Source organism: Trachemys scripta, chromosome 7, assembly GCF_013100865.1.
Source record: "Trachemys scripta elegans isolate TJP31775 chromosome 7, CAS_Tse_1.0, whole genome shotgun sequence".
NCBI lineage: Eukaryota > Metazoa > Chordata > Testudines > Emydidae > Trachemys > Trachemys scripta.
Window position 1 is genome coordinate 48,053,588 of NC_048304.1, and position 19,057 is coordinate 48,072,644.

Genomic DNA, 19,057 nt, shown 5'->3' on the forward strand with positions numbered 1-19,057 from the left:
GATGCACTGAGGGATGGGATGGCAGGTTTACAGGTAGGCTGGAGGGGCTGGTTTATAAGGGATGTAGGGAGATGGGGGGCACAGGGAGGAGTGATGCACTGAGGGATGGTGGTGCTGGTTTGCAGTCGGGGCACAGGCAGGGTGGATGCACTGGGGGGATGCTTTACAGGGGGCACAAGGCAGATGGATGCAGAGAGGGATGGGGCGCTGGTTTGCAGGGGGCACTGGCAGAGTGGACGCACTGGAGAATATGGGGGGCTGGTATACAGGGAGGGGCTGGAGCAGGGAGATAAGGGGGCTGGTTTGCAGGGGGCACAGGAGGGGTGGATGCATGGGGGGTGGGGGTTGCAGCGGGGACACAGCCTGGTGGGGAACACAGGTAGAGAGCGGGGACGGGCTGCGCTGCTGCGCCCGTTTGAGTCCGGAGCGCTCGGGCCGGGCTGGGGCGCGCGGCGGCGGCGGCAGCGGGCCGGGGGGAGCATGCGCGGCGGCGGGGCTGGGCTGGGCGCGTGCCGCCCGGCGATGGGGGGGCCGGGGGGAGAAGCGGCGAGGGGGGAGGAGGCTGGGCGCCTCGGCAGCCTATTTGAGGGAAAGGCTCCGTTTTGCTGGGCTCAGTGCTGCCGGCTGCCCCGCTGAGAACGGCCCGGCTCAGCACACCGGCGGCGGCGGCGGAGGAGGAGGAGGCGCTCGGCCGCCCCGGGAGGAGGAGGAAGAGGAGGGGGGGGCAGAGGTTGCTCGCCGCCGCTCGCCCTTCCCGCTGCATCTTTCATGGCAACATGGCGATGCCGGCGCAGCCCCGCCGCGCGGCTCCCCTCGGCCCGCTCCTGCTGCTCCTGCTGCTGGCCGCCCCCGCCGTCCACGGCTACAGCTTTCCGCAGCACTACACGTGAGTACCCGCCCGGCACCCTGCCCCCGGGCTGTCCCTCGGGGCAAGGCGCGGGAAGGGGGGCTGGCACCCTCCCCGCGCCGCCCCGTGGAGGAGCGGCGGGGGTAGGTGCCCGGGTGGCGTGGGCATAGCAGTTCCCCGGGTTTCAAGGAAGATGCCTCTGAAAGCGAGGTGTGGGGAGAGAGAGAGATGTGTGCTCGGAGGGATAGGTGAAAGTTAATTAACGTAATGACCCGCAGCTCCTCTCTGGCAAACTCTCTAATACACGCAGCGTGCGAAGGGATCGGGGGCAGCAGTGGCGATGGGCTTTGAGTATTGCATTGCACGCCCCTCGGTATTGCAAGTGCGTGCCTACCTGGAGTGTGTATGCAGGAGCAAAGATTGCTCTGTATAGGTTATCAGGAGGTGACACTCCAGCAAGCTACTTCTTTTTAGGCGGTTCGTTTAGGCAGCCTTATTTTTATTTTCTTCTAATAAGTTTTGAAATCTTTGGTGTGAAATCCTTCCTGTTCCCCGTCCCCCCTGCCCCCCAAGGAAAATAGAAATAGACTGCAAGTTGCTAGAAGACTCAAACTTCACCAGTGCTTGAAGGTTTCCGTTTTTTTCTTTAATACAGTTATCTAAATGTTAATTTTGATTGAGAGGAAGAAACAGAGGTTGCTTTTCTGGTTTACAGGTGCACAGTACAGCATCTGCAATCCAGGAGTGCCCGGTGGAGTTTAGTACAAACTAATAATAGCCTGTGGAACTATCAATCTGAGGATATTTTCCCCCTTCTCTGAACTGACACAAATAGATTTTAGTCTGGTGAGACAAAATCAGAAAGCATATGATTTTTTTGGGTGGAGGGAAAGGTGCGGGGGGCGGGGAAGGGTAATAAAGGAAGGATGTGGAATTATATTTACTGTTGGAGTTGGGAATTTTTGCACTCTCACTTGTTCATTCCACAATGTGATAGCTGCCACCGTTTTCCCTTCCTCAAATCCACCCAAAACCTTTCTGGAATGTGTTTTGAGACGCTACCATCTACGTTATGAGATGTTAAGGGTTTGTGCCACAAAACGGGGAAAGCCAGGCTGTTCAGAGTGAAGGCTGACACTGTGTCCTTATGTTGTGCTTTTCTGAAGGTGGAGAAAGGTCTCAATGACATAGGTTAATAATGGCACTGTCACCCTTAACTTTGTTTTTGCCTCCCCGGTTATTTGTTGCTTTGAGTCACAATTTTTGTGGTATTTAAGCATCAGATTTTTTTATATATATATTTAGATTTTTAGCTTATGCTTTTAAGGAAATATTTGATGAAAGACTTTTTTAAATGAATGTAACTTACTGAAGGGCCAAAATATTTTTGAATGCATGTTTAGACTCCTGTTTAGCTCTTCTAAAAAGGAAGCTTATTAACAGAATTATTTGAATTATTTATTTGGAATCATTATGGTCTATTGTGTTACTATACTAGCACTCAATTCTAAAAGGCATAGTTAGCTGTGTTATTTATTTGGCATCATACCACATCATAGAGATGACTCCAGGGCTGTTATGGAGCCCATTGTAATCATACTTCTGAGCCCACATGTTATTGACCTCTGATACTGAGCTGTTGGGATCTTTTTCTGTCAATCTGGCTGTCAAACATGCACACACGTTCCTCAGAATAAAACCTTGAGAGGTATCTATTGCCGGTGTGTGTGGAATATGCCTGGACTGCACAAATAGCACATTTTTAGGGCCAGATCTTGCATTTACTACTCATGTGAGAAGTCCCATTGAAATCAATGAACCTAATTGTGTTATTAATCCTTCATCACACTAGTAAGGTTTGTAGGATTGGATCCTTACATTCAGAATCTGGCGGAAGGGTGGGGAGGGAACCCAAAAAACATTGTTGAGATCTTGAAGTGTATCAGACCGTATTATTTTCCAGATATCCGTTTTTAATTTAGAGTTAGGGTGTGGTGGGTTTTGTGTGTATGTGTGTGTGTTAAAAGTTTAAACAAGGATCTTAAATCATGTTTCTAGAGTAATATAATTTATTTAAAAAAATTGCTTCCCTCTTCCACCCAAATTGATTAAGTAAATATTACTAAATTGCTCCTGTCTGCTATGCTAGGTTTTAGCTCACAGCAATTTTTTTTCTAGACATGTTAAACTCCTGGTAAAACAGTGCTTAGTATAAGGTATGTTTCGGTAACAGCTTCAATAGAATGACAAAATGGGCCCAATCCTGCATTGAATCAGTGGGAGTTTGACGTGTGCCAGGAATGCAAAACTGGGCCCAGTAATGACAATATATGTCTCATAAGATTTTATAAAGCGGAAGGTTTGGCCCTAAAAGGGGGTTGTGTGAGTGTGTGTGCCTTTGCTGACAGAGGGCAGAAAGCAATTCTGGTTTATGCTGCATCTGAAGAAGAAAAGTATCGGAACTGAGACCTCAGCCTGGCCTCTTATTGCTGTTATTTTATTCTCATTATGACCTGTTTTCTGAACCTGGGGGAAAAAAAAGAAGTCATGTGTGAGTATTGGATGATGATGAGGCATGATTGCTGGGCAGTAGGTTAATGCCCTGTAACGTGTGGACTGTAATGCCTTATATACGGTACTCTGGAGCTCTCAGGATTGTAACATCTGTCACTCAAGGAAAGAAATATTTAACAGAAGAAAACTGTTTGTGACAGTTACTGTTACACTCAGACTAAGCCCCTTCTCCTGGCAGTTCCCCTTATTATAAGCCTCCCTCCCCTTCTTGCTGGTCCAGCGATTGAAAAGACTTAATTTAAACCTGTAGTGCAGGTATAATTTTGCAGGATTCCTTTGTTCGAAACTAAATTGGATGCTAAATTCTTCCAATTATAAAAGCAATTTTTCTCTTCCATATATCAACAAAGAACAATATTGAGTTTTTATTAGAAACTCTGCTCATCTTTAGAGGTTTTCTGTGTCAGTTGCTTAAGTTGTCTCCCTTTATAGGGTCCTCAAGAATGAGGCTGTTTTTGCAGACTCCCTAGAACTGTTTCATTATGACCTAGGGCAGCATGTGCAATGATTAGAACAGTTTCCTTTTTTGGTGAGACGGGGGAAAACAGTTCATTTTTTTGAAAGTAGGAATCGCTTTCATTGTCTGTAGCGGTTCTGGATATTGGTTTCTGGTTCTGTCCCTGGTAAATAGTCAGTGTTCCATATTTTCTCTCTCCTCCTGGGTAACATGGTTTTAATCATCTTATGCTGAGCTAAGGAAGGCTCAGCTCAGCAGTTGTCCAAAGGGAAATTTCTCATTGAGATTTAGAAAGCAAAATCCCCAATTGAAATAGACCCATTCAAGCAGGCGTGCTGGGTGGTGTCCACTTGACCGACTGATTTTCTTGTTATGGGTGGGCACGTGTGCGTATGTCGTGAATGAGATTAATGGCTCTGGGAGGGGAAAAAAGGGCTGCTGGTTGATGCTGATTTTTTTTTTTTTTTCCTTTTCTCTTAAATACTTAAAGGTATCAGCTAGTTGGTGCTGGATTGCAGTTAGATCCCTGCGAAGGCAGAACAACTGCTGTATGCTTCCCTGATGGATTCGTCCTGATGATTGTTAGAATATAAAATGCATATTCTCTATAAATGCTGACCACTTAGGGGACTGTTCTCCTGTTGGTGCCTACGCCAAACTCCTGTTAATGGGAATTACACGTGCATAACTGCTGGAGAATAGCCCGTATATAAATTGTTATATAAACCCTGCAAACAGAGCAAGCCCATGCCTCCCTCTGTGAACCTGCCATTTATCACGTGGACTTGAAGAAAGTTGCCATTGGCTAGAGAGCAGTGACCCATTTTCTTGTAGGGTGGCATGTGTGTTCGGAAACATTTTATCCCCCATGGTGAGAGTTGGATGCTTAAGTCTCTTGCTGTGATAGCACATCTTGTTAGTTGTTTGGATGTCAGAGGAGAGGAAGGATGGCCTTTCAGTTGAGGGGCTGGACTGGGATTCAGAGAGGTGGCCTCATTTGCTGGCCCTACCACAGCCGTTCCTCTATGAACTTGGGCAGCTGTCAAAAGTGGGCAGTGATGTATATTTTTGGTGAGATTTTTAATTTTAGACACTGCAGGCCTTGTTATCCGGAGCACTGAGAGCTCCATCTGAGATTGGCGGAAGCTGCAGGTGTTCAGCACCTCTGAAAACGAGAAGTTTTTAGGTTGGCTCAAAACTGGCCATTTTGGTAAGTTTGGGCCTTAACCTCCTGATGTGCTTCAGTAACCCATTCGGAAAACCATTCATTTGCTGTATTTCTCTCAGATGTTTGAAATCTCCTTTTCTTTCTCTCCCCCTCCTGCCCCTTTGCTCAGGGCTTGTGTCTGAAACAGCTGCATGTGAGACCTTGCTCCTAACAGTGAAGCCACTATGGGAACCATGTCAGCCAGCATGTCCGAATGCGTGTCGTTTCTGACCTGGCTCAGTGTTTAAGCTCATTCTGCAGGATCCCTTATTAATAGGGCCCATTTTTTTTCTCTTAATGATCCTCTGTGTTCTTAATTTTCTCAGTTCTGTTCCCCCTCTCAACCAGTTTCAAATGTTCTTTGCCACAGCCATGTTCCCCCTGGTAGAGAGGAGGCCAGGAAGGCAGTTCCCTCTGTACTGCTAAGCATCCCCCAGTATAGGTTGCTCATGGGAAATATGATGATGAGGGGCGTTTCTTGTTTATCTCCAATGGATTAAATGCACTATGCTCCCTGCTTACGTGAACCCCCTTCATCATGGCGCACCGGCTTGCTTTTTTCAGCCCTGGAAACGTTTGTTTTGTTGTTGTTATTTGTTTTAATTGTTAAGGACTTAGTTCTGGTCTTGAGTGTGTGAGGTTCCCACTTAATCAACAGGGACCCTCCTGAGCGCTGGTGGGTAGAATTCATCCCTCTGAATCCACAATTGGGCCTAGTCCAGAGGCTCCATTCTGAGGAAACTGTTATTTCTGTGCAAAACTCCCTTAAAATTCCAATGAAGAAGGTCAGCTGCTGGCTAAATGGGAACCTGGGAGTTTATCCTCAAGCAAGTCTATTGGCTTTTGGGCTTCAAAAGCCAGCAGAGTGCCCTTGAGGGTCTAGTGCTGGAGTGTATGTTTACAGTACAATACTGTACATGTACAATAAACAGCACAACTTGGACAACAGCTTTGTTTTTAAGTTGAAGAAATAGCCAAGTAGGATGGAGTTTTTTAAAAACTCATTCTCAAGCAAGTACTCATTGAATTAAATATTCTGCTAGGAAGCACACTGTCGGAACATTTAAATATATGCTTTCCTAAGAACCCTGGGAAAGCAAAATGTATTTCTTTAGTAAATTTGTTGCCTTTCTTGGTATCTGCAGTGGTTTGTTGTAGAGTTGCTCCTGAGTTCTGGGCTATGCACTTTGGTTTGTTGTTGTAGGGCTATACAGGACTGATAACCTGAATGGCATAGATTTCTTTGGGATGTGGTCATGGAGTTGGAAATGCACTAAACTGTTTGAGGAAAGCACATGGGCAGAATTACTCACCAACTGTAACAACCTCCTTATCATTCTTTTGGTGAGTCCTTATTTCAATAATCTTTTAATGCTGGTCGATATCATTCGAGACTGGAAGATATTAGTCAGATGATAAATATACTGAGCATTTTCCCAGAGTAAAGAATTGGTTCTTTTGTCTGTAATTCAGATGCCTGTTTACACCCACTTTTGCATGTGTGTATCAGTATGTTTAGCCAGATCGGTTGGAGTGAAGGGGGGATTGGGCTGCAGGACAGGAGACCCAGGCATATGAATCTAAATCAGGCCAGGCAAACGTGTGGTATGTGGCTTCCAAATCCTGCCATGCACTCCATACAAACCCTGGGTCCTTTCCTGCAATTAGGAAAGTAAGCAGCTTCCTCTAAAGCTGCTTCTCAATGAGCTAATGGGGGCACAAGAGACCAATGCTTGCTGGACTGTCTCCTGTGGGAGACTCAAGTTCCCAGCATCAACCGAGCTGGGGATTGAAGGGAGTGAGGGATGAGGCCTGATCCTGTCTCTTCTGCATGGTAATGCCCCATGTCAGCAATCAAATTGTTGGCCTGGGCACTTACTGGGGATATAAAACCTTCAGTGAAATGTAGCTGACTATGATAAAGCCGTGGGCACTGCAGCCAAAACAGAGTGGAATTTGTGTATATGTAATGAGCCAAATGCATTCGTAACTCCAGCAAAGTGAATGGAATTAAACTACGGATAGATGGGGGCCCAATGCATTTCTAGTGTGGATGCTTTTGAGACTAACAGAAGTATTGGGAGCATACGCTTTCGTGGGTAAGAACCTCACTTCTTCAGATGCAAGACTTGCATCTGAAGAAGTGAGGTTCTTACCCACGAAAGCGTATGCTCCCAATACTTCTGTTAGTCTCAAAAGCATCCACACTAGAAATGCATTGGGCCCCCATCTATCCGTAGTTTAATTCCATTCACTTTGCTGGAGTTACGAATGCATTTGGCTCATTACATATACACAAATTCCACTCTGTTTTGGCTGCAGTGCCCACGGCTTTATCATAGTCAGCTACATTTCACTGAAGGTTTTATATCCCCAGTAAGTGCCCAGGCCAACAATTTGATTGCTGACATGGGGCATTACCATGCAGAAGAGACAGGATCAGGCCTCATCCCTCACTCCCTTCAATCCCCAGCTCGGTTGATGCTGGGAACTTGAGTCTCCCACAGGAGACAGTCCAGCAAGCATTGGTCTCTTGTGCCNCTGGGAGCATAAGCTTTCGTGGGTAAGAAGCTCACTTCTTCAGATGCCCCTACAGATGCAAGTCTTGCATCTGAAGAAGTGAGGTTCTTACCCACGAAAGCGTATGCTCCCAATACTTCTGTTAGTCTCAAAGGTGCCACAGGACCCTCTGTTGCTTTTTACAGATTCAGACTAACACGGCTACCCCTCTGATACCTAGTTTGGATGTTTCTCAAGGTCTGTCAGATTTCTCATGTAGGAGATAAGGGGGAGAATTTTGGGGAGCTCTCCGCTTCCATTGACTTTTATTAACTGGCTGTAATGGAGTTCCACCGTATCCATGTCTATTCAAATAAGGAGTCAAACTCTACTTTCTGTGGGCTAGATTCCCCTCTCACTAGCAGCAGTGCAATCTGGGGTGACACCACTGAAATCAGTGACTTCCGATTTACATTGGTGCTGTTGAAATCCGGGTCTGTCTTACTGTCCCCTGCTGCATGGATGATTTTTTGGGGGAGGAGAGGGTTGTCCATTGTGAACTACCGGATTTTGCCAATTAGCGAGTAAATGAACAAGCATGATAGAGAACCAAGGATAATGCATTTTGAAATGCATGTTAATTTACCTGCCGAGGATTGTCTATCTCTAATTTATTTATGAGCCTTCACAGCATGCTAGTGAATGTTCCGCAGTAAATTTTGTAAAAGTAATGAAGTCTTAGCTGTTCAGGGAAGGCTTATATTTCTAAGAAGTTGCAGGAGTGTATGGGGGGGATGAGAATGGGACACCGCAGTTTCCATGTGCAAATGATGAGGTGTGCGGCGAAATGAAGCGCAAATTAGTGAGATTACACCGTGCATCAGAGCAAAAATCACTGTGGGGTTAGAAATATAATTGCAATTTATGCTGGGGGGGAAAGAACACAAATCAAATGCCCTAAAGACTTGGAGTCTCTTATCCATGAATAATAGTTACTAATGTGGGTAGTCTTAAAGTCAGTGGGATTACTCACTCCAGTAAGGGTTATTTCCATGACTAAGGGCTGGAGTATCAAGCCTTGGGGTTGCCTATAAATTGGCTAGATAAAGCTCTGTGTCTGCTTTTTGTGTGTCATATTGACAGTTGGAGGGCAGGCAGGTGGGACCACGTCAACGTATTGCAGAACAAGTAGGTAAGGTTAGTGGGGGGGAAAAGGGGTTACGTTGCCTGATGCAACAGATAATGTTTCAGCTGTGTTGGAAGCTCCAGTTCCAATGAACTGCATGTGGTTTTAGGTACTAGCATGCCAAAAAAAAAAAAAAAGTTGCGATCTGCGGCGGCAATTCAGCGGGAGGTCCTTTGCTCCCAGCGGGAGTGAGGGACCGTCCGCCGAATTGCCACCGAATACCTGGACGTGCCGCCCCTTTCCGAGCGGCCGCCCCAAGCACCTGCTTGCCAGGCTGGTGCCTGGAGCCGGCCCTGTAAGCGAGGAGACCGTTTGGCTGTACAATGGTTCCTGCTCAAGGTTACCCAGGGAATCCAAGCCCGAAGGGGAGAGTGCTCAGTATGTATCAGCCAGCAATCATCTTGAAGGTCCCCCTAGATGTGAGCTCTGGCAGGGACTAACTGGCCCTCTCGGTTCCCAACATCCCCCAGTTCAGAGCCGACACTTCATGATGCAGCAGGCCTGGCATGGGTTTGCAGCAGCCTCCGCATACCTGACTTGTTGATGAATAGAAGCATTGTCGGTCCCAGTTTCTTTAGTTCCTTGGCCTTCCTGCACATAAACAGATTTACCCCTTAAACGGTTAAATTGATGGAAAGAATTGGGAGAGAGTGTGAATCCATCTCCGCTCAAGTGACAAACGAGGAAATTATCTATCTATAATATAGACTTGTTGCAACAAATTCCAGAACTGGCCCCTAGAACGCTCCTTCAATAGCAAGACACCGATCCCAGGGGGCATTTTATATACACCCCAGCCTGGTACAAGGGGTCTAGAGCCTCTTGTTTCTACTCTGAGCAGCTGGTGTTAGCTGCTGTGCGCCAGGTGATTTATAAAGCTGTCTCACTTATAACGCTTCCTCTGAATCAATGAGACTCTTATAGCTAGGTCCTTAGGTTCATAAGCTTTGCATAAATCTCTTCAGAATGGTCAAATGGTCACCTAGTTAAGGGCTTGGTGCAGTGACAGGAAGAGATAACGTCCCCTGTTCCTAGTTAGGTTTTTTTGCCGCTGTAAAACTAAAACTGAGGAATAAAAAAGTGAAGAAGCTAAGCAGAGCATCTAATCTACAATTTTATCAGGTGTTGAATGTTCAGCCAAATTCTGGGCTATGTGTGGCTGAGCCTCTTTTACTGCTCTATAATGAACTCAGCAGAGCCACGAGGAGCCAAAGTACCATTTCCTCATGTCTGGTGTAGCCTTATAAATTAGAGCCATATACTTGAGCATTCACAGCTGATAACATATTTCTTGTGCTGGGGGCGGAATAAAACAATGCACCTGCACTTCCACTGGGGAATATAAGGCCTGTGTGCTGGCAGGGGCTCTGCAGGGGGACAAGAAGCCCTTTCCCAAGGTAATGGTAAACCTTTTTGCAGCCCGTCATGCATAGCAGGGGAAAAAAGGTTGGAGGAAACTGCATTTAATTATTCAAGGCCTGCAAGCCAAAGAGAGGCTGTGAGCCTCCAACCAGTTAGAGATGTATCACAGCTTCAGAGAGGGTTCTGTGCTTTCCCTTCCCACCCAGCCCTTGCCCCAAAACTGGATATAAAAGTCAATGCCTTCCCTCCACATATGTACCTCTCAGTTTTTATTTATTCTTTGTTTTGCTTAGGAAATCTTAAAAATTGTAGATCAGTGACTGAGCCAATGACATTGCTCTGCCTGCCATGGAATGACAGCCATTTCAAGAGCACAGGGAGGGAGTGAATCAACATTAGCCCCCCTCCCCAAACATATCGTGCATTAGTGGGCTATTTTATCGTTGCAGTTGAACCATCCTGTCTGTGTAGCAGAATTCACCATCTTCAGTCTCCTACAGCAAAAAATAGCCTGGAAGCATGTTATTTCCAGGCGGAGGGCCATCCAAGTGTTTTCAAGGTTTGGGGCCAAATTTATCCTTAGTGCAACTCTGCTAAAGGCAGTGGAGTTAAATCTGGAATGAACTTGGCCTTTTGGCTCCATTTTTAAAGAGGATGGAGGTTGTAGTTTTTTCTGTTTTGATTTTTATCTTGGTGTGAAGGAAAGAAACTCATCTAATTTACATACATTCATGGAGCTTCAATACCTCACCACTTATTCCTAGGAAGCCTTATCTGTCCCCTCCCCACACATCTGACCTGATGTCAGAAATGCCTTGTAGATGTTTTTGACACAAACACCAACTTTCCTCCCCTTGCCCCAAGACTGAATGGAGCACCTCTATGTCATTCTTTTTTACTGTGTCTGTTGGCCTTGGAAATGAGCTGTCTTGACTCAGTTTCTCTTTGGAGAGAAATATAATCAGCTCTGCTTCTTATTCACTATCTTGAGGGGCCTGATGAGGATTTGGGGCAGCGTTCTCACCCCAGTGAGGCCGTGCTTATGGTTAAGGTGGTCCAAGCTGAGGCAGTATTTCTTTTACCTGCCTTTCCTTGTTCTCTTTACCAGGCATCCTGCAGGGTGAAATGGAACTGTAATGCCACTCTGTGGCCAGTTGTGAAAGGATGCCTGAGAGCCAAGGTCTGACACAGGGTCTGATTTCACCATCATGCCTGCTTAGATAAATGGTTTCTTTTCCCTCTCCCCTTGCACTGCGCTGTCTTGTACACCATACCGTTCTGAGAACCCTGTTTGTACCTTCTGAGGCAAATGAGGTACAATTTTATGTTGTCTGGGATCAGACTGAATACTCCGGCCAATATGCTGTGTGGAGAATTGCCCATGTTGGTGTGTGAGAATCTTTTTCTTTTTTTTCCTCCCTCCCCTTTCCTTCCTGACATCTTTCGAAGTAGAGTCTTGCACTGGCGGTTCGAGCTGTTTATGAATGTGATTACATGCACTGAAAGCAGCTTGTTTTTTGCAAGAGCCACTTAATAAATGTCACTTGTTTGGTGGCTTTCAAGCAACTGAGTGTGTGGTCTTCTCATCAGGGAGTGAGCCTTTTATATTGTGTGAGATCATAGTTAAGTGGTGGATGGATGGATGTGCCCATGGCTAGAGTCAATATTTTTTTGTATGATAGGTTGTACAACCTATTGACTTTCTTCCCTAACTGAATTTACCCATTCATCTAGCCATACCACATAGCATTTGTGACCTCTCGTAAGATAAGCCGAGTTAGACGTAGGCAATACGTGGATGGGAGACCCTTCCCAAAGACAACCAAGCAGGAAGTGGCGTTGATGATTTAGCAAATTGCTTTATCCCTGACTCAGGAGGACAAATGTGATATCCCAGTGTGGTGTTGGGGAAGGCGAGTTGCTGTGTGCCTGAAGGGGTGCTGTCTCAGATGTTATTATGGAAACTAAGGCCCTGACTGTACTGGGCCAAGTGAAAATTATTCAAAATTATAATCTGCCGTCTTAAATTCCTGCTCCTGTTTAAGTGGGTGCAGAATGTGTCTTTACTGCCTGGCGCTAAAACTGTTGTATACAGAATGGCAGCTGCATTTTGGGGGTGATATTTATAAGTGTAAAGTTTGAGGTTGTCTAAAGCATTTGAAGGTTGCGAGAGGTGCAATATGACTCAATAAATCAAATTCAGCAGTCAAAACATGGAATATTCTGAATCACGTATTGAATATTTTTGGCAAATCTTGTGAATGAAGCCAGCGCTGTCCTCCTTTGGGTCACAGCGATGAAACATGTTATTGTCACAGCCTCATTCCTTTTATTCCCACTTTCTCTGCTGTCACTGTACTTGGACTTGGTATTTCAGAACTGATCACTTGTATATATTGTGGTGGTTGTATTAGAGACCTGAGCCAACAGTTAATTTTGAACTCTGAGTGTCACCCTGAAGAGTGTGTGCAGATCTTAGCACACACTCTTTGTTGAAAATGCTCAAGTTGCTTGTCCTAGTTATGCTTCTGGAAAATGAGAGCAGTGTGATACCATGGCTTCTGTCAATCCGTGGCTTAGCAGGATGGATATGCCAGGGAAATGCATTGTAGCTTGACCTTGACTTTGAAAAACCCATGCCAAGACCATTGTGCCAAATTCATCCTTGGCCTTCCTCTACTTGCTTCAATGGAATCCCCCTGGGGGGGATAAACCTGACCCATTTTGATCTGTGCTAGCTTGTGGCCGTTCCTATTTCCCACCTACTGGGTTTTTTTTTTGTTTTTCGGTATAGATCTTCAGGGGCTTTTGTGATTTGTATGACTTCGGTGAAAGGTGACTGGTTGTCAGCCCTGCCTGCAGTAGGCTCTGTTAGTGGCATGGCCAGATCCCCAGTGGAGCTGCAGCTATTTACACCAGCTAAAGAGCTGATTTATCTGACTCTGTCCTGCCCTTTTGGGTGTGTGGATAGTTATATTTTCAGGTCCCATTTCATTTCCCCTCCTCTGCTGAAGTATGAGCACCTAGGTGTCTTTCTCCTCTTGTGTGTGCATCCTTGGTTCCCTCCCCATGCCTAGTTCTCCCCTACATAACTCTTCCTTTTAGTGTGTTTGCTATAATGTTTTCACTTCAAAATGAACGACTAGCCCCGGTGAAACAGAGGTATGAGTTGACATGACAAGGTCAGGCAGTAAGTCAATAGCAGATCTAGGAATAGAATTCAGGCCATATAATTCCCAGATATCTGCTCCTTCCAATGGACAAAGCACCTTCTCTTGGAGTCGATGCATCTCATTCTATACACTGATGTTCTGTGAGTAGAGACGTGGCTAGGAGAGTTTGACCTCTAAGGAAGAATCCCTCTTTTCCTGTCTTGGGGTGGATGGCAATTGTCCTTGTGGAATCCAGACTCTGGGGGCCGGACTCTGGCAAGTGCCTTGGCACCAAAGCACGCTTAATATACCGCTTGAACAGGGCTGTTTCTCTGAGGAGTTGAGAGAAGAGTTGGAGAAATTGCTGCCAATTGCTCAACGTGCCATAACATCAGGTGTTTGAAAATTTAAGGGGTGCATTTTGCAGCATAATCCATAGTATGTTCGGTTGCTTGTGCTGTGGAAATTATGGCCAGGCAACTGTCCCAAGAAAGCACTCTTTTAAAATTACATTTTTGTGCTGACAGTGCACCAGCTTGTCTGTCTGTCTGTATAAGGCTTGTGTATCTTGTCTCCCCAAGGCAGAGCTAGCTCTTGGGGAAGCCTCAGCACAACTCCTCTCTCATCCCACAAATATTTACCCCTTAGCATGTCTCCCATGATCTCATTTGAACGTTTCCAACTGGGAGTGTGTGTGTGTGTGTTGGTGAGAGAGAATTCTAGAGGCCATTAGCCTGGGTAATTTACATGCTTCTTGAGCCTGCGCCTGGGGAAATATATTTCACAGGTAATTTCAAATCTCGTGGCGTGTGGAAGAAGTCATTATTCTAAATAGAAAGGGGTTGATGATGTCATAAGACCCATCAAGAGTGCCACATTAAAAACTGGTTTTGTCTTCTAGGAAAAAAAAGTATCAAAAAAAAAAAATCTCTGAATATTCTCTGCACAGGCTTTTTGGTTGCCTGCAAACAAGAATTTTGATTTCATAAATGAGTATTGGCATCAAAAACAAAGTGAATTATCTTTGGTTCCTCGGTTTCTATTGTGCATGCATATGTGTGCGTGTTTTTAGGGTTGGTAAGCACTGGAAGTGCCTTCGGGTGTCACTCTCTGTGGGTACATCCTTCCTTCTGAATTGATTGCTGCCTCCTTAAGTGGTATGTCTATGCTGCAAGTAAAGGTATGGCTACTCGTGCTAGCTTTAAGCTAGCTAGCATGGGTAATAACCGTAGTGTAGACGTAGTAGCATGGGCTTCAGAGCTGCCCAAGTACATGCACACTGGGTACATTCTCCGGTTGCTAGCACGTGCTGCCACATCTACACTATTGTTGTTACCTGTGCTTGCTAGACTAAAGTTAGCAGTGGTATGCCTATCCAGGCTACATACACACCTTCACTTGCAGTGTAAATGTACACTTTTGAGGCTTGAGCACAGAATTGGGAGTCTGGAATTCCTGGGTTCTAGTCCTGGCTCTGCCTTTGACTGGCTCTGTGGACACGGGCAAGTTACTTAACCTCTGTGCCTCAGTGTTTCCTCTCTGTAAAAACGGGGAGAATAATTACCTGTGTGTTATGGGGATGGCCTAGTTAATGCTGAACAGTTCTGTGACAAGGTTGTCTAATGGCTTTTTCTTTTGTAAATGTCACTCAGCCAGAGTCCTTAAGCAGCCCCAGAGTGGGTCTGGCAGATCAGAATCAAGGCACGGCTGTGGTTGCATCACCTGTTTAATGCTGCTGAGGTGTTTGGGGGAAGCAGACGCAACTTCACCTTTTTTCCCTGCCTTCTCCCCTTCTCCCTTCACTTTGCCTAAGCTCTAAAATGTACAGGAAAGTGGCTTCTTTAAAAGAAAAGACCAGCTGTAGCACTGATCTAGTTCTTCCCCAGGCCTCATAGGGCAAGCTGGGTTTTGTGTTGTCACTGAAGGGAAACTAGATTGTATTCATTTGTGGTGTTATGTGAGCCATGTGCTTGAGGTTTGGGGGTCTGTGACCAGCTAATGCTGAAATTTGGCCCCTCATATTATGCAGCACTGATGGATGAGGTGGTATTGTGATAAAGCCGGACACAGCTTTATTCTTCCAGAGTCCAGATGTGTGCACCTTACTCTGGTGCTGATTGGATCCAAAGGTACTGGAGGCAGCTCTTAGGCATGAATCATAAAGCACTGAGATAATGGCATAAAGTGCAATCAATTAATTGTTAAAAGTGTTTTTTCTCCTCCTTTTCCCTTGAGTGCATTGCTGAAAAGGAACATCCAACATGCAGCTTCTGGGAACAAGGTAGCCTGCATGTAAAAATGACAGGGTCCTGGTTGTTTGGCTATCGAAAGATCCATTGAGTGAGCATCACTAAGTGCTTTATAAGAACAATGATTATATGCCACTCCTATTGTGGCCCAGGAATTCCTCAAGTGGAGTAACGGTGGCGAGAGGGGTTTTAACTAAACACATATCTAGTGAAAATGGTGCCCAGAAAGCCCTAGAGGCGTGTATATAATGTTGTGCCAGTCTACTTCAACTAGCCTAGGAGATGGTGGGTAAATGCAGTTAGAAGCCGAGGAGCAGGGGAAATGGTGTGGCTGAATGTTTCTCGTATCTGTAGGCCCTCACAGAAGAGATGAATGATACCTTTGTTTGGCCAGGGATGAAGTTTGTAGATGCCAACTTACTTCAGGCCCAGCTCAGCACCAGCTAGCCATCAGGCTTACTGTAACTGAATATTATTGAACCTTTGAAGGTGGCCTGTGTTTTAAAGGCCTAATTGATCACTGCAGAGAGCCCAGTGTAGGCTAGCTGAGACATTGGGGGGAATGATGTAGGGAGTGGCCCTGCAGCATGCTGAGGTCAGGAAGGGGGACCCAACTGGCCTCTACCAGTCCTACTGTCTGTGCTGCTTAATAGCTTTTCACTTTGGAATGTATTCCTTGCCATGATAAACATCTTGTGGTAAGATACTCCAGCACAGAGCCGTGATCCCCATGGTGGGCTCTTTCTAGCCCAGAGTTGTGGCCGTGCTTACAGATCCTGATTGCCATGAGCCCCATTATCTACTTGACAGGGTCTGCCCTATACCCTGTAAACTAGACATTGTGGAAATGAGAGACAAGTGTAAGCTCTGTTTAAAATCGTATTCCAACAGGCAGCGGAGAGTTGTTCCTTACAGTCCATTCCCCAGTGTCTGGATCAGTCCAGTTACTTAAATGATCCAAGCCAGGGGACTCTTACCATTTCTCTTAGGGGAGACTGTTTGCATTCTCCAATATATTTTCTTCTCAAGAAGTTGTTTCTATGAGGTATGGAGGATGTTTAGACTCCTCAATTCTCCTAAGAGCCAATGACCTTCATCATGTTGGGACCCTGCATAGAAATGGTGGGAACATTGTGAAGCAGCTGCATTATAGCTCTCTTGTGTTTTTTATCATTACATCACCAAGCAATGTCCAGGTGCCGGGGTGCAAACATTCTGATGGTGAGATGCTGCAGAAGAAGTTGAATCTCAGAATGTGGTTAGGAGATTGTCACCAGAGCCCAGACTAAGAGCATCTGAGTTCTTGCCAACTCTGGCTAAGTTGGTCTGATTTGCTTTGCTAGTTCTCCAAGCTGTGGAGCATGTGTTCTGGTCCCCAGCTGGGTGTTGGAATCCCATGAGTTGCTTTGTGGAAGCTGGGACTGCTCTCCTTTGGGCAGCTTTGCTTTCCATCTGATGTTCGTTTCCTGGAACAAACGAGAACTGCAATGATCTCCCCCACCCCCCCCTGTCTACCTCCCAAGCGAGCCATGAATTATACACAATAAACAAATAAACCAGAGTGTCTGTCATTACATCATAAAGTCAGTTAATTCATGCTGCTCGCAGAAGCTTTGCTAGACCTGTTCTCACCTTGCATTAGGGAATGGGATCTCTTCAACCCCTTCATCCTCCTCATGGCTGAGAGAGTGGTGAAACAGCCGAGATAGTGGTGGCACAGAGGGAGGTGTTAATGTAAACCATTGTGCACCTAGCTGGTATTGAATGGTGATGCACGGACGTTGTCTGTCATGAGGGCTTGATGGGGAGTGAAAATTACAAGAGGATTTGTTGGGTGAACTTCCTTCAGCAATAAATAGGCTTTATAAAACTGACACCTGTTCACTTATTTATTAAAGCAGTACCTTGCAGCTCTTCAGTTCTGTTACAGGCTTTAAGAGTTCAAGGGTGTGGTTCCAATCTCACTATAAAACAGTAGAAACTTGGTGTGACTCCACCAACTTCTGTACAGTTACTCCTGATTTACACTAGTGTAGGTGTGATCAAGGCTTTTGGAAAGAGAGGGGGAGAGAGAGAGACTTGCTGTTTTGGCATTGGCTTAACTTCTCTGTGCCTTGGCTGAGGCTAACCTGCCTTGCACCTCACCTGCATGATTCTGCTCTCACGTAAAGAACTGTAATCCGGTGTTGCTACAACATCAGACTCAGGCTCTGAGAGTCTGTGAAGCTTAGTTCTTTCATGGATGAAAAGAACTTTGGGATCCTCAGGTGGAAGAGCTGCAAAATAATATTGCTAAAATTCCAGTGCCCTTCATGTGATGGCTGCATTTCAAAATGGTCATGTAATGAAGAAACCCACTCTGAGATAGTGACTGGTTTGGGGAGCCCCATGCTGCGATTGCCTTTCCCTCTGCCTCACTGTCTGCAAAAGAGATTTCCTGTTGTGTGCTTTGCTGGTTGTTTTTTTTATTACCAGGTAGGGGGGTGGGTGGGGTGTGTGTGTGAGTGAGAGAGAGTTGATGTGATAAAGGGATACATCGATCTTGCGGGGACCCTTTGCAGTACCATTAAGTATGGTATTTTCTACATTTGACCACTTAACTTCTCCTCTTTCTATTGGCCAATCATCTACAAACAGCATGATTTTCAATTTATTCACTGAATTATTCTTTGGCCTCCAGCTTCTCTGCAAAAAAGCTGGTTGTGAGTATTTTATATGCAAAATTTGAAATTCAAGGTATTTTGACAGGACACATTGATCACATGGTGTTGTCTGTTCCCTGATTGGTGGAGTGTAACTCTTAGATGGCAAACACTTGAGTTTTCAGGTTCAAAACTCATTTTCCAGGAATATTCTCTCGTATTCCCCATAAAATTGGCTATTTCTGTGAACATTCCTGCCAGTTATACTTGTTCACTAGACTATTTGTGGTTAACAAATGGAGCACAAATTAAAGTGTGTTTTGTTACAAAATGTAATCTAGTATCTGCGGCATTTTGTTCACATCGTTTGCCCAGGTCTACGTTGCGGGCCCATAAAGCCACCTCCCCAAACTATTCCTCTGTTTTTATTTACTTATTTATTAATTTTTACACCGAGGTCTGGAGGACCCAGCTGAGGTCAAGGCCCCTCTGTGCTAAGTGTTCTGTACACTCACATTAAGAGACTGTCTGCTGCAATGAGCTGAAAAGACTGAGTGGGAGGGAAAAACAAAAGCACAGAGAGGGGATATGCTGTGGCTGAGGTGATGCAGCAAGTCAGTGGAAGAGCTGGGAATTCCAATCCAGGGTTCTATCTAGCAGACCATCCTATCTTCTTAATAGATCTTTCTTCCATTAGATTTCTGGAATTTCTCTCTCCTTCGTCCCCCTCCAAAGTGCTTTATTGTGGGGTGATAGTGGGTGAGTAACATCTTGAGGGGTGTCTGTCTGTCTACACACACACGTATGAATTGTCCTGGTATTTTCTCGCGCTTATTCCTGGTAAGCACCTGTGCACATACATGAAATTAACAGGGAGTCATG

The 19,057-nt window shown here is 45.6% G+C and overlaps 1 protein-coding gene across 1 annotated transcript in view; it reads left to right on the top strand.

The window, feature by feature from the left end:
* Positions 1-554: 554 nt before the first annotated feature.
* CACNA2D2 (calcium voltage-gated channel auxiliary subunit alpha2delta 2) overlaps positions 555-19,057 on the top strand; it is a gene marked incomplete in the record, with an annotated part of 589,972 nt that continues 571,469 nt past the window's right edge. The window contains 1 exon segment of the mRNA XM_034776135.1: positions 555-886. Coding sequence (XP_034632026.1) covers positions 777-886 — 110 coding nt within the window.